The following is a 24,385-nucleotide window of genomic DNA, read 5'->3' as shown; positions in this document are numbered from 1 at the left end:
CTTTCTATTATGCAAATTTTGAGTTTATTAATTCGTTTGCGGTTTTATAGCCTACATTCATTTTTTTTTTCGAAGACACAGATGCAGTATTTCTGCTCATTAAATGTTTTTGGGAGATTACATATTTATTTGTGTTAATTTTCACTCTGCCCACATGAAGTTGAGAAGCACATGTGAATCATGCCCACAGTGTTGTCTATCCTGTCTCTAGTGCGCATGCTCACATGGTTGACGTGCGCTGAGCGCTGAAGAAAAGGAACAGCAGGCGCCATGCGCTTCCATCAAACTCACGGCTCGCGCTGAGACTTCACAAGTGTCAAACCATGTGAATGTGGGAGCGTCACGTTGCCCTCCGTCAAATGGAATGAAATTGGCAGTGGGGGCCCAGGGACAATTTCGCTTGTGGATACTTGTAGTGAAGTTTCAGGCTGATACTGTAATACAGCACAGCGCTGAAACATGGAGGGAAACTCAAGGGAAAGCGACAGTCTGGAGCGAGAGCGCCAGTACTGCGAGCTGTGCGGGAAAATGGAGAACCTGATGAAGTGCGGACGGTGTCGTAGCTCCTTCTACTGCAGCAAAGAGCACCAGAGACAGGACTGGAAGAAGCACAAGCGGGTGTGTAAGGAGGCCGAGGAGAAGCAGCCGCAGCCGCAGCCGCCGCCGCCGGCTGAAGAGCCCAGCGCCGAACACTCGAACACTTCAGAACAGTCGAACTCTTCCCAGAGTGACTCTACTCTTACGACACCCGGCGAAAGAATGTCAGATTTCATCAAGTCCGCCACGAGCTCTGACGGCAAACCGACCGCGGACAGCTCGAAACCCAACGGACAGACGCGGTCGCCTCCTCAGAAACTGGCCACGGACTATATCGTGCCCTGCATGAACAAGCACGGAATCTGTGTGGTTGACAACTTCCTAGGTGAGGAGGTCGGACGCAGTATTCTGGAGGACGTGCGGGCGCTTTACCTAACCGGCGGATTCACGGACGGACAGCTGGTCAGCCAGAGGAGCGACTCGTCTAAGGACATTCGGGGGGATAAGATCACCTGGGTGGAGGGGAAGGAGGGCGGCTGTGAGAGGATAGCGTTTCTCATGAGCCGCATGGACGATCTGATCCGACACTGTAACGGGAAACTGGACAACTACAGGATCAATGGAAGAACGAAAGTAAGTAGAGCTGTCATTAACTAAGGAGAACTGTGATGCCTGACACTTAATAGAGGTGCGCTCAGTAATTTTAAAAGTTTGATGCAATACACATGAGAGATTTGAGAAATATCTTTAAAATGACAAAGACGTCATATGTATAGATACGGCTGTTTTTATTCTATAATTTCCAAAAGGTAGAACCTGCTATAATCAGGCCATTTATGCCTTCCTCATGTCACATGACCAGCCACACAACCGCCTGCAGGTAACCGGATGCGCACCATTAACATGCAAAAAAAACAAAAACTTCTAATCTTTATATTATACAGTATTGTTGTCACGATACTGGACTTCGATATGATACCTTTAAAAAAAATCAATATGGGAAAAAACATATTTTTTTAAATCATAAGATTTTTTTTATCTTATAAACTCTATATATTTCTTTAAGAGTCTGACTTTATTCTGACTTTATAACTCACAATTGCAAGTTTATATCCCGCAATTCTGAATTTATAACTCGCAATTGCATGTTTTTATCCCACAATTCTGACTTTATAACTCGCAATTGCGAGTTTATCTATTATATAATATATCTATTATATTATAATTCTTAGAAAAAAAGTGAGAATAGCAATTATGAGAAGAAAAGTCAGAATTGTGAGATAAAAAGTCGCAATTATTTTTTCAGGTTTTATATTTTCAGGTTTTTACAGGTAGATCTAACAGTATTTAGCTATAGATTAGGTACAGAAATTGAATAAAGTAGCCAAATGTAAAATAGGTAACTGCATAGTCTTCACTGTATAAATTAAATATAGATGGATCCTTATTAAAGTTACAAAAGTTATTCAGTTAAGAGTCTTTTGCTCTTTGATTAACATTAAAAACACAGACAGCAGGTGTATTAGGCTGCTGTTACTTTAATTAATACTGTTACACATGCATTTTCTTTCTCCACTGTTTACGTTCACTTTAGACATAAACGACTGTGTTTACTAGCAAGCTTGCCAAGACAGACATTTTGACATAATTTTGTGTGAAATTGTCCGTTCAAGCACAAGAAGACGTGAAAGCTTAAAGGAATAGTTCAGCCAAAAATGAAAATTCTGTCAGTAATTACTCACCCTCATGTTGTTCCAGCCCCGTAAGGCTTTCGTTCATCTTCTGAACACAAATTATGATATTTTTTATGAAATCTGAGAGCTGGCTCACTCCTCCATAGGCTTCAATGGGATCGAAACTTGCCAGCCCAGAAAAGTTATTAAAGACATCGTTAAAATAGTCCAAGTGACTACAGTGGCTCAACCACAAATTTATCAAGCAACGAGAATACTTTTTGCGCACAAAAAACAACAAAAATAAAGACTTTATTCAACTATTCATTTTCGTCTGTGTGGGCCTGTATGAGTTCATGTAGAGTAACAGCGCAGCGCTTCTGGGTTGTACGTCACACGTAGGCTCACTATTGGCCGACGTTGGTCATGTGTGTTATGCGTGTGACGTACAACACAGAAGCGCTGCGCTGTTACTCTACATGAACTCATACAGGCCCACACAGACGAAAATGAATAGTTGAATAAAGTCGTTATTTTTGGTTGTTTTTTGCGCGCAAATAGTATTCTCGTCACTTGATAAATTTGTGGTTGAGCCACTGTAGTCATTTGGACTATTTTAAAGGAGAACTCGGCAACTCTAGCGAACTCTAGTCACTTCTTCGCTGATTTTCCCTTTTGTTGTCGCATGTTTTCCCCACGAGCTCCCCCTACAGCTGTGGGGGGGGCATATATTTCACAACACGGTCGTAAAAAACTCACTTGCGGCGGCCTCCTCCCCCTCTCTACCGCTGCTCATGTGCGTTTGTTTTGATCGGAGCAAGCCAACTGTATCGTGTGGAGCTATATCTACCGAGGTGGGTAATCTGGTAATACATCATACATGCGTGCGTGTTTATGTCGAATTGCCGTAAAGCAATTTGTGTTTCGCGCTCGTTCTCGTTCTCATTCTCGCTTCTCACGAGACTTCCAATTTCTATCTTGCCGGGACGGTAGTCCCCAAGTTGCAAGGTTGGTTTTCCGCCTGGGAACGCTGGGGGGAGCGGGGAAAGTCACCAATATCACCAGAACAGGTTGTTTAACCATCCAAATGATTTCTAGACAGTTTTATTAAGTTAAAAAAGTTACCAAGTTCTCCTTTAACAATGTCTTTACTAACTTTATGGGTTTGCAAGTTTCAATCCCATTGAAGCCTATGGAGGAGTGAGCCAGCTCTCAGATTTCATCAGAAATATAATAATTTGTGTTCCTAAGATGAATGAAAGTCTTACGGGGTTGGAACAACATGAGGGTGAGTAATTACTGACAGAATTTTCATTTTTGGGTGAACTAACCCTTTAATTCGGTATTCACCTGCTGTCAGACACGACTTTCTGGGTTATCTTTCACGCCATCTTTAAGTGCAATAAGCCACGAAAAATAAGTCAATTTGGCTCTCGCAAACTGTTTGAGAGGCGGCTCTGTGCACACCACTTGTACAGATCAGTGGTGCATGCGCTTTTTGTGTGAGCGCGGAACCTGTGGGAATGACTACAATTAGGCACAACACAAGCACTATTCAACTGGAGCGAATGAGACAAGTGAGTGAGAGAAGGCGGGTGTGTGTCAATTCGCCATTAGATGGAAGAAAGAGTGAGAACGTGCAGCTGGTATGGGTGAATTCGATACTGCAGAAAAGGAATATTGAAACCGTTTTCAATATTTCAGTGTCGATACATATCGAAATATCAATATTTTTGACAACACTATTATTCAGATTTGTGTAGGATAAGATATACAGAAAAGAAACAATACAAAAACTAAACAGCTTTGGTGTGAATTAACTAGTTAATTAGTAAACAAAGTCATGCCGATAGTTGTCAGTATAGAGTCCAAAACTTCTGTGACAAAGAGGAGGCTTAACACAAGCAAGAGCAAACTGAACCTTTTACACTTTCAAGACGTTATCTGGGAATGGCAAAGCTGAAAATATCAGGACATTTTAAACGCCTAGAAATTCAGACATTTCATAGGCAATTTCTTTATAGTTGCGCTCATCTCTGCTTTGTCAAGTGCAATAGCTATGAAATTATTATTTTCTTATCTAGTAATGTCATGGAAATTCATTAGTCAAAATGTGTGGGAGCATATGGTTGGGGGATCAAGTGAAAGCCCCAGTTAAAGCACATCTTTTATAGCCTAGAAATCTAGACGCACCCTAGCGGCAGCAAAATGTATTTTGCAGCCAGGTGGGTCTAGGCACTCTCAATAGACCTTCTAGCTGCAAAAACCTAAATTGGGTCAGGCCAATCACGTCGCTTATAGAGTAGGCGGGGCGGGCTTAACATATGACGACAGAGTTGCGACGGTTACCTGCCTGCGACTTGAAAACAAAGAATGACGGCTGCTGGAGAACAGTCTTTCGAATCGGCTTTGTCCGCAACTCTGGAGGACATGGAGTTAAGTTTTTCTTTGAGAAAAGAGCAAAGAGCGGCACTTAAGTCATTCTTTAAAAAGGAAGATGTGTTCGTTGTTTTGCCGGCCAGATATGGCAAAAGTTGAATGAATCTATCAACTAGCTCCGCTGTTGGGAAAACGCTCTGGTTGGTTGAAGCGCTGTCCTATTGCGTGCAGAGGGAATTTGAAAGACAGCCGTTTATCCCGCCCCTCGGAGTGAGCGTGTCTATGGTGAGTTGCCAGACTAAACATCTTGATGTAGTCTGGCTTGCCAGGCTACATCTTTTATGGATTAGGTTAAAACTCAGATCAGATTTGTAGCAAAACATGAAAATCTCCTACAATAAAAATTCTGGACTAAACACATTAAAGACTCTGAATATATGCACCATCAGGTCTCTCCCCGATTCAATTGTTCTTGAATTTTCTATCCCCGCAAAAATGTCAGGCTGACCGTTTTTTTTTTAAACAGGAGCTTCCTTTGGGGCCACAGACTGTTACTGATAGTGCCTTTGTGAGTTATCCACGACCAGCATGGCTCTCATATTTCCCCAGGTCAGGGGAACGCCTGCGACCACCAGCTGCTATCAGGCGTACCCAACGCATGCACAATGTTTGGACAAACCTCCAACCTCTCAGGGTTTAGGGAAGCCATCACCTTTTCCATCTTGCTGTAAACACATGCACACTTATTGCGACTTACAGGAAATTTGTAACACCGTTAGCTTATGGTTTTGCAAGGGTTGGTATGATTATGTACAAGTTAAGTTGTAGGCTATGTCTCGTTTTATATCACACTATAAGGTGAATCTTTTGGAGGTTTGAAAGTTTCCTCTTTTAAAGTTTGAAGGGTCTCTTATTCAAAGACAAAGACCGCAGAACTTCACTGACTGTGCCTGGGAGAGTATGCGTTCCCTTTTTTTATTTTTTAGATTCACTCCCTGTACGCCACAGCAAGCCGTCACAGGCATGCTTTGCGATCAGTCACACCATTATCAGACGGTCAATAGAAACCACAGTGTTATGAAAGAGAAACATTAATGCTTAACATTTATTCTTTAAACATAAACGTTTCCATGGCTAAAGATAAAATGGCGTAAATAAAAATGTACTTTATTAATTTGTGCTTAAAACAAAGGCATATCCTGTGCACAGGATGTTGTAGTGTGAATATCAGAAGGCTCGATGGGAGGTGATAGCACTTCCTGCAACTGCATAGTTTTTTTAATGTCATTGTGAGTGTTGCAGATGTACAGCTGGACAATTCAGGATGCTCAGCAGGCTTATGAAAGAGTCACCTGAAGGGAAAGAGTCTGTTACATAAAACACAATGAACGGATAATGTGTTTGTTTTGTATTGATATTAAACTATGAACGAGCTTTGTGGTTGTTAAATGTCGGAGGATCAGAGGCAGAGTGTATATATATATCTGGACTTCAGTGAGGCTGTAGATTGTGGAAGGGAAGGAGATGAGTAGAGAAAGAAGTGAGAATAGGAACAAAAGGTAATGTTTATTATGAAGAAGTTTTCATAGATTTGGACGCATAATGTTTTGATACATTAAAATTGCATAGAATATAGCCTAAATATTGTGAATCTTCTTAAAGGGATAGGCCTAGTTCACCCAAAAATGAAAATTCTGTCATCATTTAGTCACCTTCATCTTATCCCAAACCTCCTGTATCCCAAACTTTTTCTCTTCTGTGGAACATATAAGAAGATATTTTGAGAAATGTCTCTGTTTTTATTGTTTGTTTTTTTTACCATAAAATGGAAGGTCACCAAAACTGCTTGATTACAGTATTCTTCAAAATATATTATTTTGTGTTCCGCAGAAGAAAGTAAGTCATACAGGTTTGGATGAGTGAGTACGTGATGGTAAGTAATTTTAATTAAAAAAACAAAAACTACCCCTTTAATGATTCAAGTTCCATGATGTGATAGTCATCATGATATCAGAATGAAACCCTATTTACTTAGCTCACATTACTAGTCTTGTGGTGAACAATTAATCCATGCAAGTTAATAAGCGAGGTGAGGTGCGCTAAAATAAAACTGTGCCCTCTATTCAATATTCCGTTTCACTTGGAAATACGTCACAACACTGAAGTAAAGAAGTAAAGGTTCACGTGGACTTTAACAATTCCATTATTGAGTCTTGTAGTCCTTTTGAGGAAGTCTCTCACAATAAATCTTTGCACAGTGTGGACCCTGTTGGTAATATTGACCTGTTTGGTAATAATAATAAAAAAAAAAATATATATATATATATATATATATATATATATATATATACATATATATATATATATACATATATATATATATATATATATATATATATATATATATATATATATATATATATATATATATATATATATATATTATTTGTTTTTTTTTTTTGTTTTTTTTTTTTTAACTAAAATAAAGTTTAGTTTTTGTAATTTTTATTGTCATATTTTTATGTCACAATATTTAGTTTATTGTTTCATATTTTCGTAATGTACCATATGGTTCCTTGTATCCATTCCATGGTCCTTGCATCGCCTTCAGCAGCAACGTTCCCTCCTGAATCCTGTTTCATGGCAAAAAAAAATTATACCCGAGTTGTGAATGTGCAGTCTGTCTTAATGCAATGAAAAAGACTGTTTAACACAAAACAATGGCAGGAGTTGTCTTCACGCAAAAACAAGCATACGACGCGACCAATCAGTTGGCTCGATTTCCGAAACAAATGACTCTTTTTCTAATGAGTAATTCAGTAGGATGCTGTCTGAAACCCCTGTATAATTTACAGCAGAATCTAAATCGAATCAGAATCGAATCAACAGCTTGTGAATCTGAACACAAATCGAATCAGAAAATATCGTTCTTGTGTGGTGTTTTTGGTGAATTATTGTTTATCATTGGTTTATGGGGTTTATCACCTCCTACTCAGAAAGCTTCTAGGTGTCAGGGTGAACAATGTTCGCAGCAGTATAACACAATGAATTGCCACATAGTCATGTTTACATTACGTTACCAGAGATGCTGGCACTGGATCAGAATGGGCTGTTTTTGAGCGTATTTGTTAGAGCATTGCATTCCCTTTGGAAAGTCCCACCTCACTAGGAAGGATGTATAATATTTCTTTGCTTCTGCATCGATGTTTAGTTACGTGATTTTTTTTGTTTTTGTACCCTTATGTCAGGAAACCTTGCGTGCAACCAACAGGAGACTTGTGAGGTTGTTTTTTGAAGGCGGAAATCTGATGTGTAAAACACCTGTAGACTTCATAATGAGCCATAATGAAGCATGCTTTTTATTTTTTTGGTGCATATTTTAAGTTTATATTGTACATGCATTTGATGTTTTTTTGTGTGTGTGCTGTTAGTTGCAAGTTGTGCCTATTTTTTATCAGCAAAAGCTTAAATGAGTGACTTATCTCTTGGACATGTTGTGCGCTGTCACTGCTTTTTCCTCAACGTGTTTATTAATGGTGCAGCGTGGTGTCAGTCTGCCAGGGTGTCAGCGCTTGGAACAGCAGTACAGCTGCACGCTCTGCACGTAGCTGGACTATTAGAACTGTCTGTCTGGCTAAAGTCCAGGAGCTGAGGTTTATATCAGCTCTGCATTGCTCAGGTTTATATCAGCTCTGCATAGCTCACTGGAACAGATGCAGTATCACATAAAGGAGAAAGGACATGTTGTAAACCCAAGAGGGCCTCTTACAGGAAAATCCCTGAATCTAGGAAAACAAATTACTGTTATGGAGATCTGTTGGAGTAAATAATGACTGGCATGATTGACATACTAATTGGAAATCATTGAAGACTTTATGCATGCTCCAAATCAGTTCATAGGTGCAACATATACATTTTATGTATATTTTAACATACATTTGAAATGATGTTTTATAGCAAAATATTTATGTCAAAATGTTAAGCTAGTTAGCTAAAACAGCAGTAGTTCAGTGTATTTATCTAAAAATAACGTGTATTATAATTTTACCTGGACATGGAATAGTGTCTGTGTGGAATAAAATGCATAAATGTCAGTGTCACATGATCCTTCAGAAATCATTCTAATATGCTGATTTAGTGCTCAAGAAACATTTATTATTATTAATGTTGAAAGCATTTGTGCTGCTTAATATTTTTTCTGGTAACCATAATACTTTTTTTTTTTTTAGGATTCTGAAGAAAAAAAATCAGGATTTTTCAGGATTAATAATAGAAAGTTCCAACAGCATTTATTTGAAATATTAAATCTTTTTTAATATTATAAATGTAAATGTTTTGCACTGTAGCTCCTTTTTGATGACAACATAAACCAAACTCTGAATTTTTCTAGTAATGTTTAACAAAGCAATTGCCGCATCATTGCAAATTATTACTACTACTAACAAAAAAAACAACCTTTCGATACTATCGGCTAATGGAATAAAAAAAATGCTGCTTTTGTCATGAATATTGACAATCTAATAAATGTATAGATAGGAGGCGCAGCTGTTTGTGCACACAGCGTCACATCCAGGTGTGTGTGAGACATTGAAACCAGAATACACGCACACTGAAGCTCTGATTGAAATGCTCTTTGTGTTGTGGGACTATGGCATCCCCTCAATCTCCTTTACCCTCCTCCACGGTCACGGATCTTTGCAGATGATGATGGGAGAGTGGCGGCATGGCATCCTGACGCAAAAGCTGCTGCGTGATGCTGATGCGTGCCATCCGCACCCACCTCTCCTCACCCGGTTGTTTTCTCATCCAAGCATGCCCTGCTTACTCTATGACGCAGTTGTCTCTCACACTCACCCCCACCTGAACGATTGAAGCGCCGTTGAGCGATTTCACCCTTATCTGCTCCGGCCCATTCACGTGGGGGGCTCGCAGATTGCGTCAAAGCCCTCAGCTCGCTTTTTTGTCCTGGCTTGTCTTTCTTTCCTTCTTCCCCTATATCCTTCTCCCACTGGCTAAAGCACACGCTCACTCGCCCCTCCCTTCATCTTCATTTACGTTGTCCTTCGCTTTTGCACCTGCCACCAGGGTAAACATTTCAGATGAAATGTTGTCACATGTATTGTGATCTGTCGTGTATTGCGTGCCAATGCAGGCTGCGAGATTTGGCTGGGAAGGCCCCTATTAAAGCTGCATTATGCAGCTTTGCCGACTTTTTTTGCTTTTTGCTCGCTGGTTTCTCTTTAGAGCTCCCCCTACAGCTTCGGAATAGATATTTGACAACACTGTCGTTAAAACTCGGTGGCTCGTCCCATCTTCTCCCGCTAGTCATGTGCATTTGTTTTCAAAGAACCCGGCGAATGCACGGAGCCATGTCTACTGAGGTATGTATAATACACAGAAGGCTAGCATATATATGTTTAGATAGTATATGTGTGCAGTGCCGTAAAGCAGTTTGTTACATCGCGAGACCTGATATCACGCGATACTTCCTGATGCTGCGGCAGGCGGCCCGCCGCCGCAAAGTTGCAAGGGTGGTTTTTCGTCTCACAGGCGCTCGAGGGGTGCGAGAAGACCACCATTCAACACGAAAACAGTCATATAACCATTCCAATGACTCCGAAGCTGTTCGGTTAAGATAAAAAAGTTACTTAGTTCACCTTTAAACGAGCCGAGGTGCGAAGGTTATTGAAAACTATGGGTGGGCCAAAATCTTATCACGCTATGAATACGTTTATTTCACAATAACGATATATTCTACTACAATATGATCATTTTTGCTTTAAATAATGTTTTTATGATAACAATTTCTGAAACCATTCAATTAAATATACATTTATTCTTAATAAAGTTACAAAAGCTATTCAGTCAAGAGCAATGAGATTGTTTTGATTAATGGCACAGATGGCAGCAGGAACATTAGGCTGCTGTCACTTTAAGACCGAATGCACGGATCTAATTTACTGATACACATGCGCTTTCTTTCTCAACTCTGTTTACGTTCTTTAGACATAAACAACCGTGTTTACGAGGATACTCGCAAAGACGGGCATTTTGACACATAAGTGTGTTTATTTGTTCACTCAATCCCAATAAGGCGCCAAAAAGAACTCAGTTCAGCACTCAGCACACTTTATGTGCACACGTTTCAGGTGTGTGCGCTCAGAAACTGTCTCTTAGACAGTGCGCGTATATACCAAAATGAGTTCTCTTTAGCTTATTGCGCTTGAATGGTTTTAAATCACTTGTTTTTAAACCGCAAGGCTTAAAAACACATTCAAATGATAAGCTTCGGTGACAGCGCAGCACGGCAACGTCATGTCTCTACCAGTTAATCGTGTCCACAGGTACACCCCTAATGAAAACTGTATATTCCTTATGAGCTGAAAGTTTTTTTTTTATGGAATATTGCAGTATTTATTATAAATGATTTATCCGTGTATATCATTATTCTTTTTTTTTAAATAGTGTGCCTTTAATCAAAAGAACTTCCACTCCTACTTGCAGCGACATCTCTTCTCTGATGATGTGGTTTTTTTGGTGGGAGGGCGAGACAACCTGTCAATCACATCCAATGATCCAATCAATTCAATGGACCTGCTCTACATTTTTTCATGTTCAAAAAGACCTTTCACTCGAATATACGTCTGAATAGAGAATAAAAACTATCGTAGCTTCTGGGCCTATTATGCCTTTTTTCATTTCAACATTCTTTAGTCTGTAATGTTGCTGTTTGAGCGTAAAAAAGGTCTGCAAAGTTACAAAGCACAAAGTCCACTCAAAAGGGAGTTATTATCTGTATCCTTAAGCACTGTTTCTGAACTCCTGAAACATCTCGAATGCAGTCTTGAGTTTTCTTCTGGGAACGTACACGTCACAATATTCCTAGTATAACTAGTGTTACTACCGACTGGGAAGAGAGGTGCTGCAACAATGTGAAATATGTAAATACATTTTTTTTAGCCTTAACCTATTCTAGTAGACCCCAAAAACAAAATAAAGATTTTGTAAAAGGGCATAATTTTGCCTTTTTAACAGTAAAATGATAACCATAGTCATCGTCTTCGCCCCTAGTTTGGACTTTCCGTGACTCCTGCATTCCCCATCTTCCACTTGAAGTGAGTGATTTAGTAAACCACACCCCAGCACCGCTACCGGTTATGTTGCTTGGAAAAAGGGTCCTCATGTACAGTCGTTTTTAGATTTGTTCCCAGCATGTGTTGCTTTTCTCAGCTGGCGTCTTTTCTCCTGGAATGATGACGCTCGTTCTCTGGAAATCTAATATCAAATTATAGGCCTCAGGAAGCTGGGGAGGAGAAATGTTAAGGGGGGACACACACTGCTGTTAGCAGCTCTGTGTTTTTGGGTGTAACGGTTCAGATTTCCACTGTTCAGTTTGCATCACGGTTCTGTAGTCACAGTTTCAGTAAATACTTGGTGTGTTGCTTTTCAGGAGGTACAATTCGGATACCGATATTTTAACACTTTGATTGGTTGTTACCAGTCTGATTGCTGATTTTTATTTTTCAAATAATAACAAAAAAAAAAAATGCTGCAGAATAATGCACTGTAAATTACTGACAAAAATGAGACTGACAATATTTTGCCACCATAGTGGTCATAGGGCTTATATTGGTAATTTATATTATTTATCTATGTATTATTATTGGCCAATACATTTGCCATCATCAAGCACTAATAGATGACTATTTAACCAGTGCCCCAGAAGAATCTTAAGGATCGGTATCGGGGCTGATTAAGTATTTTTTTAAGCATCATATCGACTATCCTATAGCCCAAAGTGACATGATCCAATTCATTTTCAATGGAGGGCTCTGGCTCTGGACACTTTACAATTTCTTACACATTTTATGTTATACAGATTTTGTCTTACTATGTAAATGTGTCTTGAAAATTTAAATAAATGTATTTATACATTTATTTATACATTTATCTTTTAATGAATTTTTAATGAATATATCTTTAATGTTCTTGCCATGAGAATAACCTTAAATGCTGACATGGCATAAATCAAGTAAATAAATACAAATATTGATATTTTTTAAAGTATTGTATGACATGACGTGACTGAACTACACTACGTATGCAAACCAAACCATAAAGTTTTTTTTTTTTTTTTTCATGGGAACCATTTCACCTCTAGTATGTATGCAAGTAAGGCAAAGAATGTTGGAAGAGATGTTTGTTTTTCGGCCATAAGAACACCCTCCCTCCCTGCCTTCCTCAGACAGGCCTGACACACACACACATGCTGAGAGTCAGTGGAAAACACGCTGATGTCTTGTCCCTGGGGAGGACGTCTCGGTCCCTTTGACATTATGCTGTTGGGTTAGGGTTAGAGGGTTATGTCAAGGCCTAAAAATTCCCTGCTGGGCTAGTGCTGCTTATAAATAGAGTGTTAGGTCACAAACTATCAGTGATAAGTGATCAGATTCAGGAGCCTACGTGCAGAAGTGGGTGTAAAAGAAGGCGAGTTCCCGGAGGGGATCGATATCAGAGAGCTGTTCTGACAGTGCTTTTTTTCAGTTCACAGAAACACGGCTCACAGTATTAGCCCAAAGGTTTCTGTTATTTAAGTGTTTGTTGGGTGCTTGTTTGAAGCATTTTGTTAATGATTTAAAGGTGAACGTTGGCATTAGTCATGGTTTTGTTTAAAATTTGACATGTTTTTTACTTGGAGAGGAATATTCTCCTACCTTTTTAGTTATTTTTAAACTTCTAATTATAAGGAAGTACATGTTGTTTGCTCCAGAAATGTAGTTTAACCGAGTCATATGCAGGTCACTTGGACTGATGAACTGATGATCTATTTTTATGAGTCTTTCCTTTGTAACACTGTCCTGATCGCTCCTAACGGATGTGTCCATGTGCACAAATACTTTTACACTGCTATTTTCTTCTTTGTGATTAATTAACACTTTCCATGTAAACTCGGAGACCAAAATAAAAGGGGCAAAGGAAGAGCAGGAAAAGAAAAACCTCAGCAAAGGAAAGACTTCAGCAATGGCTTCATTGTTCCCTCAGCCTCATAACCCAGATTCAACAAGATTAAATGATACAATCATCATAGGGCTGAGAATTTCACAGTTATCACCTTATTTTTTCCCCTTTGATTTCACGTATGAGTGCGCTGTGGTATCGTACAGTATCTGAAAGGAATTCAGCGGTCTGAACTCCATTAGACAAATACGGGATAACAGTGAGTCTCATGAAGAATATATCTTGATAATATTTCACTTCAAAAGCAAAAATTAATAATATTTTGCATATTTTTGCCATTTTTTGAAGGACCCTTTACCCCCCCCCCCCCCCCATCATCTGTGATGAATCTGTAATCTTGATGTTTTCACTTTTTAGTTTAGTAATTCTCAATATAAAATTAACCTGTCTGAGCACAATGATTTGTTTTTAATTAAGCATATATTAAAGGCAGTACACCAAATACTATGGTGAATAAACACTTTAAAACTTCATAATCTTTTCTCATGTAAAAAGTTGTATACCAGACAAAAAAAAATAATTAGTGTGCACTCTGAGTCAGTGTATAAAAATAAGTCATTATGTATAAAAATTATACATAAAGTGGTTTCCATACATAGCCATTATTATTATTAATAATACTACATAGCTTGCAATGTAGCTAGCTAGCATGCAAAATTGTCCTAATGATGTGCTTGAAATATTATCAGGACATTGAGACAGGACATTTGTGAGATTATTGTTAATATAAAAAATATGAATAAGACTATAAATATATTAAAAATATTATTTTATGATGGGAAAAAATAGAAATGTTCATTGAACAGTGTCTTCTTATAGAGTGTGCTGCATCCAATCACTGTCAAAGTTCTGTTGTCACATGTTCTTTTGATTGGCTATATTTTGTCCAATTACTAAAACAACTAGTTTTTCCTTCCAGGCAATGGTGGCGTGTTATCCTGGCGATGGGACAGGATATGTACGGCATGTGGATAACCCTAACGGAGATGGGAGATGTGTCACATGCATATATTACCTGAATAAAGACTGGGATGCCAAGGTAGGAGTTTTTTGGTTTTTTTTCACCTTCCTTTGAGCTTTGAACTTGCAGACGTTCTGTAGCATGTAAAACTGCACGAGATTGTTTAAGCTCTTCTCTGTTTGTTTAGGTATCTTATCTGATGTAGACTGCTTAAACTCGCATCTGAGCTTTCATTCAATTCAATGGAAGTTCAAAACCAACCTTGTGCAGAGAGTTTGCTGTTGGTACTTTAAATAAATAAGCCACACAAGAGACTGTTTATGTGCTGTTATTAGAGGTCTACTAGAACAATGAAACTTTGGTTTATGTTGGGTTTGTATATAATAGAAAAATTAATTATTGTCAAATATTTAGTGTTTTAAGTTTTACGTATTTGTACATTGTACTGCAAATTAATGGAAAGAAACGTATTTCTAATCAGTTGACCACATGGGCATCACACAAAAACACAGCACAACCAGTTGTAGTCCGATTCATAGAGAAATGACTCCTTCTTTTCTTTCTTTCTTTTTTTGGTGAATCAGAAACACAGTGTGACCAGTGTAGCCCGACTTCTGAAACAAAGTACTTCAATAAGCCGATTTTCTTTGTTCTTTTTTTTTTTTTTTTGGTTGAATCAAAACCAAACAAATCCTGAAAAAAATCACTCTTATGAGCTGGTTCTTTTTGCTAAATCAAAAACATACAACAACAAGACCAGTGTAGACTGATTCCCGAAACAAATGACTGGTTCTTGAGTCCAGAAACATTACGAACTGGTCCTTTTAAAGAATAGTTAAAATAAACAACTTTATTTAATGATTTGAATCTGTCTAACACAGCCCTGTATACTGTAGTGCAGGGCAGGCACGGCGTCATGGGTGGGCCTGACGGGCCTAGGCCCACCCACTTTTCAACAGGCCCACCCAAAAAATAACTAAAAAATAATAATTAATATATTCTAATTTTGTCAAGAATTATAAAAAAAATCGTCAATAAGCTCATAATTTGTACTAAAATAGTCTAAATATTTAGTTTTAAAAACAATTTTAAAAAGCTGGCTATGTCTATTTTGATGTTTCTGCGCAAGTTCAGCAGACAGTTCGGGTTTGTTCTGATCAGAGCTCGTGAGTGGAGAGCGCATTTCTGAATATTCCGCTCCGCTCGTTCATTCCGCAGGGTCGCTCGCTCAACCCAGAATGGCCTGCTGGTTCGAAAATATGTGGAATAAGGGCTGCCTCCGACTAATTTTTCTAGTCGACTAGTTGTTCATTTAAGCCATTCGTGGACAAATCGCCGCTTTATATTAATTTAATTACTTAAATAGGCTATAGCCTCAGTGGCGGTTCTAGACCACAGTAACTGGGGGGGCCAGGCAGGGGCCACTTGTGCTTTTAGGGGGCACACCTTTAACATTCATCTTAACCTATTTTCAGTATTATTTCAAGTCATTTTTCACCATGTCATGCATGACTGCAATCTCTAGAAAAAGCTAATAAATTATATTAGCTAAGCTAATAAAACAATTTCAATTCAAATTAATGTTTCATTATGTTTAATTGTAGTGTGATATGATCAATAATAACACATTTTTAGCATCTAAGCACATCTAGGCACTTTTTTACACCTGGGGTGGGCGATATGGCAATAATATCATATCACGATTTTTTTTCAGGAAAATCACGATTTTATCACGATTCTTTTTTCATGTTGGTTTTACTATTTTGCAAGTGACTGAGCATTACAGCCAAACTAATGTCCCTATTTTAAAAACAAAGCATTATAGGTAACAAAATATAAAATAAAAAAGAATGGCAGACATTTAGGCCAAAGTGGCGAAGATAAAAAATCTTTGTCATTATTTTCTTTGTTATTAAAAATTATGAACAGAGATACATATTACACATACACAACTTAATATACAAATGAAATAAACAGTGCTTTATTTTTTCAGCTATAGGTGTATTTAACAGTAGAATTGAAGAAAGTAATTAAATAAACAAATATGAAAATAAAACACAACAGACTTAAAGTTCTCAGTCAAGAGCAGTGAATGATTTCCTCTGTGTGTTTTGTTGTTTTATTAACATTAAAGGGATAGTTCTCCCCCAAAAAAGTCATAATTTACTCTCTTAAGTTGTTTTAAACCTGAATAAGTTTCTTTCTTCTGTTGAAAATAAACGTTATTTGAAAGAATGTGAGTAACCAAACAGTTGATGTACCCCTGTGACTTCCATAGTATATTTTTTTCCTACTATGTATGGAAGTCAATGGGGACCAGCAACTGTTTGGTTTTGGGTGAACTATCTCTTTAAGGACAAGCGGCAGCATGTTTATTATTAGGGCTACTGTCTCTTTAAGAACTGCACGCGACGCGTCTAATATACACGCATATGACAAGCAGATTTTAATTAATTTTCTCTGTTTGCTTTCACTTTAGACATAACCAACTTTGTTTATGTAAACATTGTCTGTATTTGACAGTATTAGCGCAATATAAGACTCAAAAGATAACTTAGTCCAGTAACAGGCTTTTAGTGCATGTGCGCGTCGAGTGTACGCGCTCAGTAAAGCGCATGTTTGAACAGCGCATCAGCAGCGAATGACATGTTTAACTGGCAAGGCTTTAAAGCACATGCAAATAATGAACTTTTGTGAACTGCAGTGTCCGGTTCCTCTGCGTTAACATTTGATGTGAATATACGTCGTGCTGCAGTGTAGCCTATAGATGAAGGCGCCGCAACTGATAAAATGCGCAGTTGTTTGGTGTGATTTTACGATTCCAAATTTAGGGGGGCCAGTGGGGGGGCCAAGCTTGTTGACACAGGGGCACTGGCCCCCCCTGGCCCCCCCCTAGAACCGCCACTGTATAGCCTACAGGATAATAAGCGTTATGACCGCACGCATAAAGCTTGCCACAAAGAACCGGTTAAAGTAATGATTATGAATGTGTCTAAATTAGCAAGGAGACATTTAATTGTTTAGTAATAAACTGGTGTTTTCTGTGTCGCTGCAAAGATGAAGTTGACGATGCTCGCCATGAACGCCAGAGAGAAATGCACATTTCATATGGATTATATAATCAGAGAGTAGCCTATAGGCTATTTATTTTTTTGGTTTTAATATTTTCGTTTAAAAGTAGACATTTCAAGCTTTCTGTAATATAGCCTATATTTCTCAAATCTGTGAGGCACAAGCTGAGTTTCGGCGCCTTCCAGTTCACATGCAATGCAAGTGATCGTGTCGGCGCCTTATTACATTGTCTTATTTATTAAATACGGGCAATTGATTGATAAAACATTGATCAAAATTAAGATACAATTTATACAAAACGAAAATCTTTTAAAAAGAGTTTTCTATAAAACAAAACTTAATGAAGTCGTCAAAATCATGTTTTACCAAAAACAGCGCCGTTGCTAGGAGTGCGCCAGCGCCTCTGCCTCTCAGCGCCTCTGCCTCGCGAGTGGATGATAGCCCTGAAGACGCCTAGCAATGATATACCTTTAATGGTAGTATACCTTTAGTTAAGTTATACCTTAAGAGTCTTCGTAGCGCGCTAAGAGACAATGTTATCGGAAAATGCAGTCCAGGTATGATGCGTAACGGAGATTCCAATTCCTTCTTTGGTCAGAACCACGGAGAGCGATCGCGGATAGGTCTGTGCTATGCACCGAAACTTTTAACAATGCAACAAAATATTTAAAGAGCATCAAGCTATTAAAATCTATATTATGTATACGCACAGATAATATAACAGTAGGCTATATTAGTCAATATTTTTTTATTAGGTTAAGCATTGATTGGATAACGTTTTTTTTTTTTTTTTAATTTAAGGCCCACCCACAATTGGTCTGGCCCATCCAAAACTGGAATCCTGGCGCCGTGCCTGGTGCAGGGTTTCTCAACCTTTTGCCTACTGCGACCCACTTTTTTTTTGTATGCCAGTCATACGACCCAAATAATTCAATAACGAAATGCCTCTTAGATCTATAGGCTACTACTCCGTAGGCCAATATGTTTATTATAATTAATTTCACAAAAACATAGAAATATTTTCAATAGACAGACTATGAGGCAAACTGATTTTTTTTTTTAACTCACATCAATGTGACACTTGAGACTGCCACTCTGAAATAATCATATCCAGACACGGTGGAATTTGGGAAATTGCGACTCGTAGTGTCGCACACAAACTAGCTGTTGTCAGCCTATTCCTGCTTTTTGTTTTCGTTGCAGTCACTGTTGAAAATCCTGACTCGCAAAGATAGGTAGTGCTAAATGGCAAGAGAAACTTCGTTGCATGTTCTGCAAGTTCAGGATATTCGTGTCTGGTTTGAATCCAGAATGAGCTCAGGTCTGTTTTGCGAAAAGCAAGCTGCAGGCTGCCGTCAGATGCAAGTTCCACTAACTGTGTTTGCAAATTAATGGGGAGTACAACATCCACATCACTTGGGTATACTGAAAAAGGATTGCGAATCCACGCATTCCCAACTCTTCGGTCTTTGGGAAAATAATCAGAGAATTTCTGTGTTAATCTGGTCAGGTGTTCCCGGACAATTCTCTGTATGTCGGTGCTGATGTGAGGGAATTCCTGTAGAACATCAGTGAGGTTAGGAAACATGTCAAAAATGTTCTCCTGCACTCTCTTCTCCCACAATACCAACTTCCGTTTGAATGCTTCAATTTGTCAGCCATCAAGAAAACACTGTTGTTTCTCCCCTGAAAGGAAAGGTTTAGCTGGTTTAACTGGTCAAAGATATCGGACATGTACGCCAGTTTCCCGAGAAATTCAGGCTCCGTATAATGCTTTGCCAGGGGAGACCGTTTCTCCTCCAGAAATGTGTGCACCTGCTTGCGCATTTCGAAAAGATGATTAAGAGCTTTTCCTCGCGAGAGCCACCTAATTTCACTATGATATAACAACTGGCGGTGGACTGATTCCAGCTGGTCGCACAAAATTGAAAACAAGCGGGAACTGAGAGCACTGTTCTTCACTAAATTAATAGTTTTGACAGCAATGTCCATCACCTCATTTAAGGGCACTGACATTTCTTTGGCTGCAAGGCTTTCACGGTGTAAAAAGCAGTGAACCCACGTCGCCTCAGGTGCTCTGTCCATAATTTTTCTCACAACACCACTATGTTTGCCAGTCAGTGCGGCCGCGCCATCCGTGCAAATGCCTACGCAATTATTCCAAACCAGGCCATTCTTTGTGAAATAACCATCAAGGCAATTGAAACACTCATCTGCTGTCGTCCGTGTCGAGAGCTCATTACACATCAGTAGATCCTCATGTGTTGCACCTTCCCAGTTGTAGCGTACAAATGCAAGCAATAATGCCATCTTTGAAATATCTGTTGATTCGTCGATTTGAATGGCAAACAAGGGGCTTGCTCGCACTCGATCCAAAAGTTGCGTTTCAATATCATCGCTCATGTCTATAATCCGTCTGGAGACAGTGTCGTTGGAGAGTGGGATTTCTTTTATTTTGCTAGCAGCACTTTCCCCTAGTACCTCGCGGCACATGTCAACTGCACATGGGATAACTAGCTCTTCACCAATATTAAACGATTTCTTAGCACGGGCGATATGGCCAGCTGCCAGATAACTTGCCTTCAGGGTGCTTTTTGAAGCGATTGTGAGCGACACAATACTACTTTGCTGTCTTTTAAGTAGGTCTCGCTTTCGTACAAAGTAATCCACAGGTTTACCCACACATGTTGGATGTTTAGTCTGTAGGTGACGTTCAAGTTTGGATGGCTTCATGGACTCATTTGCCAAGACCTCACCACACTCGACACACTGTGGTTTTTCATCCGACGAAGTAAATCCATATTTAATATAGTCCGGGTTGTACTTGCGTTTACATTTTGCTGCCTTTGAAGTTGAAGGAGTTTCCGAATCTTCTGCTTTTTTTCTTTTAAAAAACGGATGCATTTTGTCAAGCTAACAGGCCGTGGCTGCGTACAATTTATTAATAAGTCTGGCATAGCAGGTAGCTAGTGTGTGTATGTGTAACATTATGTAAGTAGGACCTTGTCCAATAAGAGCCTTTCGCGGCAATAATAAATTATTTTGATAGGATAGTTGAAATACAGCGTTAGAAGCCACGGCAATAATGAAGTACGACATTCGAAAATCAGATTCGTTGGAGGACTGGCTATGTTTACATGCACAACTTTTGTTTCAATCTGTGCGCGTTTATGTTTAGGTGTTAAGGCTTTTTAGTCCGATTGAGCCGCCAATACGTTTACTAACGGATTATTTTGTTGCACGCAGTCTATTGCAATGAGCCTATTATGAAGCCCACTTATTGGCTGTGCTAGTGAACACTGAAGTCTTGCGACCCCCTATAGAATTATCAACGACCCACTTGTGGGTCGCGACCCACCGGTTGAGAAACCCTGCTGTAGTGGACACAGAATGGTTACTAAAATATACCTAACTGAGTCATAATCTAATCAAAATTGAAATTGAATTAGGAAATCTGTATAGATAACGTGTGAAATGTCTGCCTCCACTCTTATGGTTGTTAAACATTTACTGTTGAAGTTCCATGAGCGTTCGCTGTGACCGCAGGCCTGACATTTTCCACTGCTGACTCTACCACCTTCCAGCTGTTAAAGCCAGCACTGCGTCAGAGAGCGGTTCTGCTCTAGAACATTCCGACCGGCCATGGAAACCATTCAGAGTTGATCAGATGTTCTTATATGAAGTGAACGTTAAAGAGAGAGTTGGACAGTTTCACAGGCAAGATACAGGGTTGGTAGAAGGGAAAGAAGGATGTTGTGTTTGTCTGTAGTGTTAAGTCTACATTAAACACTCAAGGGCATGGTGCTCTTTATCTAGATGCTGTTATCTAGAATCTGCAAACAAACGCCGTTTTCTTCCAGTCATCGGTTTCTGTATCAGTGCTGTGATGTAAGGATGGGTCAAATCTCACACACATTCAACCCTGATATTTTCCATCCTTCTCAAGCTGCACAGGATGCCAGTAATACATGATTTGAATTCTAGCATATCTCACCCTCTTTACTGAATGGAGAGGAAAATAGCCATCTCACGCAAACCGTTGTCTTGGCTTGTGTAAAAGACACAGTTGTGTCCGATTTTTTTTTTAATTTAAGCTAAATTTAGCAACAGGTTGTCATGGGGCAGGAAAAAAGACATTCCCTCCCAGAGTTTTCCCATCCACAACATTCTGTTGTGTGTAAATGAAATTTGAAATCCAAATTCGTAACTGAATTTGAATGTTTTTGAAAGATGTCTCTTATTCTCACCAAGACTTTGTTAATTTGATCAAGAATATAGTAAAAAAAAACTAATTGTAAAATATTACAATTTAAAGTTTTCTATTTGAATATGTTTTAAAATATAATTATATTCCTCTGTGTGTGTGTTTTTATATATATATATATATATATATATATATATATATATATATATATATATATATATATATGTATGTATATATATATATATATATGTATATGTATATATATATATATATATATATATATATATATATGTATATGTATATACACAAATGTACAATTCATGGGGTGGAACTTTTTAATGTAGAAAAGTGGACAGTGCAAGTATTTAACTTATGGTAATATTTAATGTGCTAAATTAAATTAAAAACAAATCAAATTTTATAACACAGCTGTACAGAAAATATTGCAATCCACACAACATAATGGGAGACACATCAGAGTTCAAAAGAGGACAAATTGTTGGTGCTGGCTCATCTGAAAGCCCTACACCATACTAATAAATGATTGTTGTCTAAAACGGTTTCAGTTTCACTGTCCAGCCCCTGGAATATACCATAATTCTCATCTGCTCACTCTATAGGACCACGGTGGCCTTTTGCGGATCTTTCCAGAGGGAACCTCTCAGTTTGCAGACATAGAGCCCAAGTTTGACAGACTTCTGCTGTTTTGGTCAGACAGACGGAACCCACATGAGGTCCAGCCAGCTTACGCCACAAGGTCGGTGACACATTTCATTTTGTAAAATAGTTCTGTAAGCTGCTAATACTTAAATGCAACTCTGTGTGAATTCATGTGCAGGTATGCTATAACGGTGTGGTATTTTGACGCTGATGAGCGAGCTCGAGCTAAGGAGAAATATCTAACAGGTGAGGTCTGCTCAAACATGACCAGGCACTTACATTGATCCTGAACAACATTATCTAGATTTCTGTGCTGTATCTATGGGATTATGGCCAGCCTGCTTTGTTGGAATACTATTTAAAGGAGCAGTGCAGCCAAAAATGAACATTTACTCACCCTCATGTTGTTGTTTCACACCCATATGTTGTTACGATTTAAAATACGTTTTTGATTTGAATATTTTTAAAATGTAATTTATTCCTGTGTTGGCAAAGCTGAATTTTCAGTCTTCAGTGTCACATGATCCTTCAGAAATCATTCTAATTTGCTGATTTAGTGCTCAAGAAACTTTTATTATTATGATCAATGTTGAAAACAGTTGTGTGCTGCTTAATATTTTTTTGTGGGAGTTATATTGTATGTTATTTCCTGTTATAAACCAATAAACATTCAATTTAACCATGATACATTTTGTTTCAAGATTCTTAGAATAGAAATCTCAAAAGAACAGCATTCATTTGACATCACCAATGTCGCTTTTGATCAATTTAACGCATCCTTTCTGAATAGAAGTATTAATAGTTTAGTTATCAGTAACCGCTCACTTTTATTGTACAGACTGCTTGTATGACATGAGGATGAGTAAATAATGACAGTATTTTCATTTCACGATGAAGAATTCCTTAAAATAATGAACCACAGTGGCTAATCTTCTACCTAATAACAGATGGATTGTCAGAGAGAGCGAAGTGCAGGTCTGTATTCACCTTCTGTATTCCGTCTTTTAGGTTCCGGTGAAAGGAGCGTAAAGGTGGAGCTAAACAAGCCGTCAGAGCCCAGCTAGTGAACGAGGGATGAATGAAGAGGAGTGTACAGGGTTGGACCTCCAGAGTGCTGCTGAGAGATGATGAGCAGAGGGCAGAAGAAAGTCAGGAAGCGACTTTCTCTCTCATTCACCTCTCCATCTGTCATCTATAAGGGGCTTCTCACAGGAACTGTGAAGACAGGCGTGAATTAACATGCTTTGTGTTTCCTTTATGAAGAATGCTGGCTTACATGAGCATAGGATGGACATAATGCAAAACTTGAGGGTGTTTGTGCACTTATTCAACAAGATTTTGAGCTATGACCCCCTACAGTTTCCTTCCCCCGGTCCCCCTTGTCAACTTTGTTATTGCACGTGTTAATAAAGGTACAGTTTTGTTTGGCAACGCATATGCAGAAACAACACAGAAAACCCCTTTTAAGGTTACAAGCACTATGCAATGTCCTGTACGTGTTATTCTGCTCATAAGCTATTGGATTTGTGTTTTTGTATGGCTCTTAATTCCGCTTTCCAAGCTCTCCTAATTGGAGCCACAAGGAACGTGCTTTATCATGGCTTGCACCCGTTGCTTGGTCACCGGGAGAATTGCTGGATTGTCTTTGCCAGTCATCAGCGATATGTCTGTTGTTGCAGACGTTATGTCTCTCCTGTCTTAAGCCAAACTTGACATCTCATGCCTAACAGCTCTGAGTTTTAAATAAAAAAAGCAGTTTTCCTAAATGCATCTTGTTTGACTGTGTGTGTACATGTTTTATTTGTTTCATCATTTGTTCGTCGTCTGATGGTATTAACCTTCTTGTCACTAAAAGTCATGTGACATTCATACACTTTTTTT

General features: G+C 38.7%; 1 protein-coding gene across 1 annotated transcript; it reads left to right on the top strand.

Moving 5' to 3' along the window:
* Window positions 1-224: 224 nt before the first annotated feature.
* Window positions 225-24,274, top strand: egln1b (egl-9 family hypoxia-inducible factor 1b). The gene is made up of 5 exons (XM_084101075.1): window positions 225-1,170; window positions 14,527-14,646; window positions 22,465-22,601; window positions 22,683-22,750; window positions 23,513-24,274. Exons 1-5 carry the CDS (start codon window positions 460-462, stop codon window positions 23,566-23,568), a joined length of 1,092 nt encoding a protein of 363 aa, XP_083957201.1. The 5' UTR covers window positions 225-459; the 3' UTR covers window positions 23,569-24,274.
* The last annotated feature ends 111 nt before the right edge of the window (window positions 24,275-24,385 follow it).

The sequence above is a fragment of the Abramis brama genome (genome assembly GCF_963993115.1).
Source record: "Abramis brama genome assembly, chromosome: 23".
Taxonomy (NCBI): Eukaryota; Metazoa; Chordata; class Actinopteri; order Cypriniformes; family Leuciscidae; genus Abramis; species Abramis brama.
Note: the sequence above shows the minus strand (reverse complement) of the source record. Positions and strands in the feature narration are given on the sequence as shown.

What these genes read in the sequence shown, in the direction of transcription:
- egln1b (XM_084101075.1), top strand. Translation starts at nt 460, where the DNA reads ATGGAGGGAAACTCAAGGGAAAGCGACAGTCTGGAGCGAGAGCGCCAG. An exon ending in GGATCAATGGAAGAACGAAA is followed by an intron (nt 1,171 to 14,526) that starts GTAAGTAGAGCT and finishes TTTTCCTTCCAG; the next exon opens with GCAATGGTGGCGTGTTATCC. An exon ending in TAAGGAGAAATATCTAACAG is followed by an intron (nt 22,751 to 23,512) that starts GTGAGGTCTGCT and finishes TCCGTCTTTTAG; the next exon opens with GTTCCGGTGAAAGGAGCGTA.